We start from the raw sequence: 8,076 nt of genomic DNA, 5'->3' as shown, positions 1-8,076 counted from the left end.
TTAGGGTCCAAATCTAAAGAACTACTGTGTTCTTTTGGAGGTGTCATGCTACTGTGCTTCTTCATGTTTCCTGTGTTTATATATTGATATGCATGTGCACATAGTGTACATGGTGTAATAGTCACTTCTTTATGGAGTAGAATTTACTGGAAAAGTGTGCATGGTTTAAATGGAATGCAAGGCACCACTTTGCTGGTTGTATTGTCTGTGGTTCTAGCTGAACTGAGAAGTATTACTTTGAGTAATTACTTCTGAGTGATTACTTTTACTATAATCCCTGTCAGCTGTATCTGTAAGTGACACAGTCATATACTCTGCTGCACTTCATAGGGGTAGAAGTGTGACTTTGAGGTGAATGTGGGTCTCCTAGGATGTATATGTTCATTTCCCAGAGAGTTTGATATCAGTTACACTGGGGACTGTGATAGCCAATGCCTTTTTCTTGGTGCTAGGGGAGGAGGAGATGATTGTTCCCTTGTCCCACTGGAAATTCTAAATGATTCTGGGTCTTGTGGCATCAAGCACTAGGGCTCTAGGACTGTGTGTTTTGGACAGGGCCTTCCTCAGTTCCGTCAGGAGAAGGCAAAATGTGCTGGGGTTTATAATATCAACAGCCCTAGTCCCAGGACTGGTAGATGTGAACTGAACCATGCTCAAGTCCTACATGGTGACTACAAGATATTTAGGGGATTTTGCACTGGCTGGTATGGGGAAAGAGAGTTGGAATGTAGGCAAGTTCTTCCTTAGGTCCCACTGGGTAGATTCCAGGGGGTATGAGTAGTACTAATTCTTACAGTCCTGGTGTTGCTGGGTACAGATCTCCCATGATGGGAACCAGTTGTTGGGGTATTGGTAGCCTTGTCTGATGAAGAGTGATACAGATAGTGCACTCCAGATAAAATATGTGGGTGTAAGTTACCCCAACAATTATATTATCAACATCAAGAGTCCTGGTTCTGCATGACTTGGATGAACTTGCCCATAATTTTCACAAGGCATGCAAGGGTGGTGCTGGAATTTGTGCCTAGGGCTCCCTGTGTCATGAGCTAGGAAGTGTGAATGGAACTTCCTTAGGTAGCAGTGTAGATTTTTTATAGACTGCTGCTAGTACTAGCTCCAAGAAGTGGAGGGAACTCCTCTGAATCACATAGAATGACCACGACTCTGGGACTAATACCTCAAAACTCCCACATATGTGTAATGCAGTGGATCTACCCTCTAACATTCAAGTTGCTCTGACTCTGGCTTTGGTCACTTCTGGTAGCAGCAGAACAGAGATCAGCTGTGTGAGTCTGTACAGCCAACTGAGTCAACGCTCTGCAAAATGTCAGAAGGGCAGGGGGCAGTGTGGCTTTCTTTCTTGGAGCCAAGCAATTGCTCAGACCCCAGCCAGCTCTCCAGGCTGGAGTTAAAGGCAGTGGAGTACTGTGGAATACTACCTCAGATGAAGCTGCCAGTTATGGAGAGCGTGGCAACTTTTTCCTACCTTGACTTCAATGGTGTCTTCCAGCAGGCAGTGGACTGCACACTTGGCCAACCGTAAAAGCATTCTGTTCTCTTTCCTTTCTGTCCTACAGTTTCTGTTCTGTAACTTATCCACTGAAAATTTCTGTCAGCAAGTCCCCTGGAAACATGGTCCTTCTTTTGTTTTTCTCATATCTTTTTATGGCTGACTTCGTGTGCCTTCTGTTTATTCAGCCGTTTTGCACCTCTAGTTCAATATTCTTGCTACAATGTTGACAACTTGGCTTAAGCGGTGTTAATGTGATTATCTACCATTTCTGCATTGATTACAAATTATATTCTTTATCATCTGTTAAATTACTTGTCTGTTTACATCCTGTATTCATTCATTTTCTATCTCTACTTATACTAGTCTTTCACTTTGTTTATTTTTCTAGCTTTATGTTGTAACATCCGTGAGAGTGGTTCCCTGTTGTTAGCCTCTTTTGTGAAAGTCTTTTAGTTCTCATTAAAGTTGAATTTTAGTATGGTTTTGACAGACTTAAAGAAAAAATCTGTGTGAAGTATTTTATTGAAATTGTATTATATGTGTGTGTTAATTTGGAAATGTTTGACATCTTTACAATATTTTGTTTCCTTCTAAGAGATCATGAAATTTCTTTTCCTGTTTTCAAGTCTTTTATATCTATCAATATCATTTTTTATTTTTTATGGTATGTCCCTCCTTCTAATCTCTTGCCAATACATTTATTTTGTTGGCATTATTTATACTCAGAATAGGACTATCATAGACATGTTTTATTCATTCCAAAAGATTTAAGAAAAGATAAAAATACTTATTGATAGATTATTTCTTTCTGTGTTTAGGAAAAAATCTAGGAAAAAATCAAACTATTTGTACACATATGTAGAAGACAATATTGCTGAACATAGTTTAATAATTCATTGCTTTTTTAAAGGATTTTATTTTCTGTATGTGTCAGCGATTTTTCATTTTTAAATACAATCATATTGTGAAGTTAATAGAAGCATGAAAGAATTCTTAAAGAGGAATGAAGCTTCTCTCTGATAGTCACATGCTTAATGTAACTCCTTGATGTGGCAGTAATATATTTTTGCCAGGAGAAATGCCAAAATACTATTATTCATTCTTTTGACAAACATTTAGAGGGTGCCTTCTGCTATGTACCTGGTAATTCTACAGTGAGGTACTTGGGACAAAAAGATGGGCCGTACAAATTTGAATAGACTGTAGATGCCATTGGTGTTAAAGTTATAGTCCGGTTGAGGAGACAAACCCATGTGTAATTATGGTGCACTATATGATTTTTTTCTTAACAGGCTATGCAAAATGCTCTGTGATTATAATGAAGGGAAGTATTACTTCTGAATAGGATAAAGCTTGTATATGAAGTGACATTTTGAATTGAAGTTCTAAGATTAAGTAGATATGTACTAGGGGTAAAAGCATCACAAATAATATTGAAAACATAATATTGATATATTCATTTACTCAACAAATACTCCCTGAGAGCTACTATGTATGCCAGGTACTGTTTTAGCTACTGGAGACATGGAAATGTAAAAAACAAAACAAAACAAAAAAAAAGCAGTGATAAAATCCAAACTCTCATTGAGTTCATTGTCTGATGGCTGTGGCTCTTATTAAACAAATAATTATATATAATAACATTTCAAATAGTAGATATGTTCTGACGAAAAATAAAACATGATAATGGAAAGACAGTTCTTGAGTGGGTGTGCATGTGGTGCATTATTTTAGACAGAATGGGAACAGAGGGCTGTCTAAATAAGGAACAATGCAGACAAAGATCAGAAGCGAGAGTATCAGTGGGGTGAAACAATAACAAATAAAAGGCTGATGCAGGAACAAACTTGGGGGCTTATTTAGAACACATGAAACAGATTAAAGTAACTTTTAGATACATGGCAAAGACTTCAAACTAAATTGAGGACTGGATAATAAGGGCATTGTATAGCCCAACAAAGAGTTTTATTTTATTCTTTAATTAGTGGGGAAAAAGTTGATTGAGATCATTTTTGGCAATCTGAAAGATGGTTTAGACCAGGAAAAAAACTGTAGATAAGAAATCCAACTATTAGAAGAATGCATACCATAGGCTAACGTGGTCTCAGACCAATTTAGGACAACGATCATGGGATAAGGATTAAGGACTAGAGATGTTATCGAGAAAAACCTTAGAAGAATGCAGCCTTCATGAGAGCAAGGATATTTATTTGTTTCTGTTTTGTTCATAGCAATGTAGCCAAACAGTGAGAACATTGTCCATCACAAGATAGCTGCTCAATATCTCACTACTGGATTATTGTAAAACTTGTTGGCTCTAAACTGAAAAGCCCTTCACTCAGCCCAACTTCCAAAGTGACCACTGCAGCTGAGGGGATGGTCAAGTAGGGTCAGCAACATTGCAGGCAGAACTGTAAATTTCTTGTTAGAGATGCCACCTGCCTTTACCTGGCCAGCTCTCCTCCCAGGCCAGCCAAGTAATGAAAGTCAACAGAGTGCCTTCCCCTAGGAGGTTCACACCTCCCTTAGGATATACCCCATGTGAAGAGATAGATAGGTCTGGGCCTCTTAACTTACAAGGCCTAAAGCCCACCAGATTATTATCAAGCCCCTTCTATCAGGTTCTATTTGCCTCTCAATCAGAAAAATTACTTGTAGCTTAGACAGCACCTTTCTTAGCTCCTCTAATAATGCCTCTGTCCTTTGTTCTAGACCCTGTCTAGCACACTTGGGCCTCATTCCTTTGTAATCATAACCTCTACTCTACCACCAATGGCTCTACTCCCAACCTGTGTGTACTGATGGTCCTCTTCCCCACTTAATGCTGTATAATTGTTCAGACCTGGTTAATGCCACTCTTAGGATCATTGGTTACTATCCTCACTCTGTCTTTTATGACCTTGTCTAAATATGATCAGAGTCGGGGAACTTGGAAGGCTTCCATAGCCTTGGCAACTCATGACGACAGCCTAGGATGGTTACTGGCGCCATAAACTAGAGTGTCAATTTGTTGGGTCAACAACAGGAGCCACTGTGCACTTGCTCCTCATGTGGGATCTCTGTCCTTAATGTGCTGTACATTTTGATTTAATGCTATAACTAGTACTCAAACAGTATGTTTCACTTTGTGTTTCTATGTGGGTGCAAACTGTTGAAATCTTTATACTAAATTGATCTTCTGTATATAAAGAGAATTGAAAATGAATCCTGATGCAAATGGGTGGGGAGAGGGAGTGGGAGAGTGGAGGGTTGCGGGTGGGAGGGAAGTTATGGGAGGGGGAAGCCATTGTAATCCATAAGCTGTACACTGCAAATTTATATTCATTAAATAAAAGTTAAAAAAAAAAAACTTGATGGCTGACTAAAGGCTTTCAAGGGAAATTTATGTAAAGTATGTTTGAGGAAATAGTAAGAATGACAGAGTTTTCCTAGTTGTATGACTATTAAGGGAAGGACAACTGAGAACAGACTGGGAATATGAAGGCAGGTAGGGAGGGAGAATTATGCCTTGTTATTTTGGAAGTTAAACTGATTGGAGCTGATATCCAGTAATCTGCACACATTTTGTGACTAAATGTCTGCTTCAAACGCACCTAGCTTCAAGATTTCTTTCAGCATAGGCAATGTTACACTTAAGCATCTGGATAAAGCTGTGATTTTCTGAGGTATATCTGGTGGAGTAGTGCTAAGGAACAGACCAGTAGACTTAAATGGCAAGCTAAGGAGATAAAAATCACTTCCATTTTTTGAGTGATTAGGTAATTGAGAAAGAGAACTTTCTTAAATTTTTATCTATTATTAATTCAAGAAATGTATAGTTATTGAAGGAGAGCCCCTGTAGATAGCCCAGGCTCCAACCTCAGGGACTCAAGAATTCACTTACAAGTCAGAGTGAAGGTAAGGAAGACTTTTTTGATACTAATCATGGAATGCGGGAGCCTTCTACTCCAGTTTCCAAAAGCTTGTGGCTCCTATTGATCTCCCCACAAAGTACCTTTATTTAATGTTGGATTGCTTAGAAAGAGATAATCTCAGAGAATAGTTTAGCATTTTCCATTCTGGGTTAATAATTCCTCCAGAAGAGAAACAAAATGTAAACAGAAAGTAATTAGATCTTTATAACCAACTTTACCTAAGTCTGTCTCAATCAGATATTTCTCTCCTTTAAGACAAAATATGTTAGGGTTGCAGTTTTATAGTCAATAGTAATAAAGATAATTCTTGCCAAGGAGGGTCATTGTTTTCTAAACTTACTTTAAACTTTGATCTTTACAGATATAAATGTGTGGAGTCCCTTGGAGGCAGAGTAGTAGGGGAATTGGTATACCATGAAGGACAGTTCATATTTAAGGCAGCAAACATCACACAACCAATTCAACATTATGTCAGTGGAATACCCATGAGACTTAACAGTCCAGTTATCCAGACAGTTTACTCTAACCAGAACAGTAGGAATGCAATACCTCCTCAAATTCCTGTTCAAATCCAAGCACTCCAAGGATTTCTCAAAGTCCCCTCCAACAAGTTACCTCCTGCTGTATGCAACTCGAACTATCAATTGTCAAATGTGAGAAAAGACAATCACCAAGCAATATTTGACAATACCAAACCAACTGTCTCAAGCTGTAATCCATCACAGCTTGCTTGCCTAAAATCGACAGAAGATGGAATGATGATGAATATTCCAATCGACTCCCATCAGATGCCTGAAGAAATAATATCACAGCCAAAAGAAGAGACTTGCAACAAATGGAAAAAATTTATAAGACCACATATACAGAGAAGAGTGCCAATTCGGAGAGCACCTCAAGCCGTTCCAGATCCAGTGCCTCAAAGGAAAAGGACAACTCCCATTAACCCTGCATACACAGTTCGAAAGTCACGTGTTTCCCATAGTGTGCACACACGTCCATTTAGAGACAGGGTAATTCACTTACTGGCACTGAGAGACTACAAGAAGTCTGAACTGCTCATCCGTCTGCAGAAAGACAGCAGCCAAATAAATGACAGGGACTCTCTTGAAAACATTCTACAAGAGGTAGCCCATTTGAATACCTCAAATCTTTCGTACACCTTAAATGATGATGTTTTTAAAGAGATCCAAAAAGACTGGCCTGGTTACAATGACATAGACAGGCAGTCATTGGAGTTGGTGCTTTCCCTAAAAGCGGACCCATCAAAGAATGCTATTGGCAGTTCTAACTCAGAACCTTCTACACTTTCTACTACAGATGATGCATCATTTTCTGACAAACAGCTTTTCAATTCAGTTAGTGTTAGTACTTTAGTGAAAAAGAAAGTTAGAATATCTCACCTAACGACTATGACACGGTCTACATCAAATACCCATTTGAATAAAACCAGTGGAAACTCTTCTATGAGCCTCCTGCCCCTCGCTGCAGCTACTGACAAACCTGTCTCTCCACCATTGTCTGCAGCCCACTTTAACATCTCAAATACCACTCAGCTTGTTAATTCGAACAATGATTCTTGTAGCACTGAAGGACAACCTGAGACTCAAGATTCCTATGTTGACAGTCTCTGTCGAAGCAGCAGCATCTTTGAGAGCCAGCCAAAGGAGCATACTTCCTCAGAAATGGTATCTTCTGTTTCAACTCAAACACAGTATCCAAACTTCGTGGAGAAAAAGCATTCGAAATTGTATAAGTCCAAACATAAATCTGCAAAACACAAAGCAAAGAGACCAAAGCATCATACTGACATGACACGAAAGCACCAGACTGACTCTACAAGACGAGGTGAAGAGGCAAGTCTGAACTCCAGCCTTAGAGTTGAAGACGATTGTACTGCCTCTGAGAAGACTTTTGAAACATCGGAGATTCCAGATTACCTGACTAAGTATTTCACTATAGCTTCCTACGAGCAACGTTATTATTATGAGCAGGAATTTAGAGCTGAATACGATGAATATCAGGCTTTGCATGCCAAGATGCTGACTTTATCTAGCATATTTCTTGACCTAGATTCGAAAAGAAAGTGCTTTCCTCCAGACTCAAAAGAATATCAGGATACTAATAAGGAAATTGCACTAGAATATAGAAAATTGAGACAGAGGAACCCCTGCTATCAGGCAGAAAAGCAAAGATGCCTCTATCTGTATAACAAGCTAGTTCACATTAAGAAGTTAGTAAATGATTTTGACCAGCAGAAAATAAATCGAGAGCACTAGAATGGTGCTTGAACTAGCACTTGGACTGAAGCTTATTTATTTAAAATTCCGAGTAACTTTCTCTAAGATTCAAAAGGGTTGGAACTTGTTAGTTGAAATTTTCAACATTCCTTTAATGTTAATTTTTCTCCCATTTTCAACTTTTACTTTTTATTATGTGATTTTCATTTCATTTTATCTTGCTTTTCTGCACTGTCAAATCTGTTTTAACTGGTCCATTAACCTCCAGTACTTGCTTTCACTCTCATTTAAAACTATTGAGGAAACAGTTTCTATGAATCAAAACTGTGCATACATGAAAAATTAAAACCTATAATGAGTAAGAGGAAAGGTTTATGTATAAATATAACCTCTTTTTAGTCATTCTAATTGC

At 38.5% G+C, this 8,076-nt stretch overlaps 1 protein-coding gene across 1 annotated transcript; it reads left to right on the top strand.

Moving 5' to 3' along the window:
* Window positions 1–1,324: 1,324 nt before the first annotated feature.
* On the top strand, window positions 1,325–7,703 carry LOC133753703 (RNA polymerase II elongation factor ELL2-like). Its single transcript, XM_062184389.1, has 2 exons — window positions 1,325–1,539; window positions 5,789–7,703. Exons 1-2 carry the CDS (start codon window positions 1,325–1,327, stop codon window positions 7,701–7,703), a joined length of 2,130 nt encoding a protein of 709 aa, XP_062040373.1.
* The last annotated feature ends 373 nt before the right edge of the window (window positions 7,704–8,076 follow it).

Source organism: Lepus europaeus, chromosome X (assembly GCF_033115175.1).
Source record: "Lepus europaeus isolate LE1 chromosome X, mLepTim1.pri, whole genome shotgun sequence".
Classification (NCBI taxonomy): Eukaryota; Metazoa; Chordata; class Mammalia; order Lagomorpha; family Leporidae; genus Lepus; species Lepus europaeus.
This window is presented reverse-complemented; position numbering and strand designations above follow the sequence as displayed.

Coding starts and splice junctions, on each gene's coding strand:
- LOC133753703 (XM_062184389.1), top strand. CDS start 1,325: ATGTCAGAAGGGCAGGGGGCAGTGTGGCTTTCTTTCTTGGAGCCAAGC. Junction 1,540..5,788: donor GACTGCACACTTGGCCAACC/GTAAAAGCATTC, acceptor TGATCTTTACAG/ATATAAATGTGTGGAGTCCC.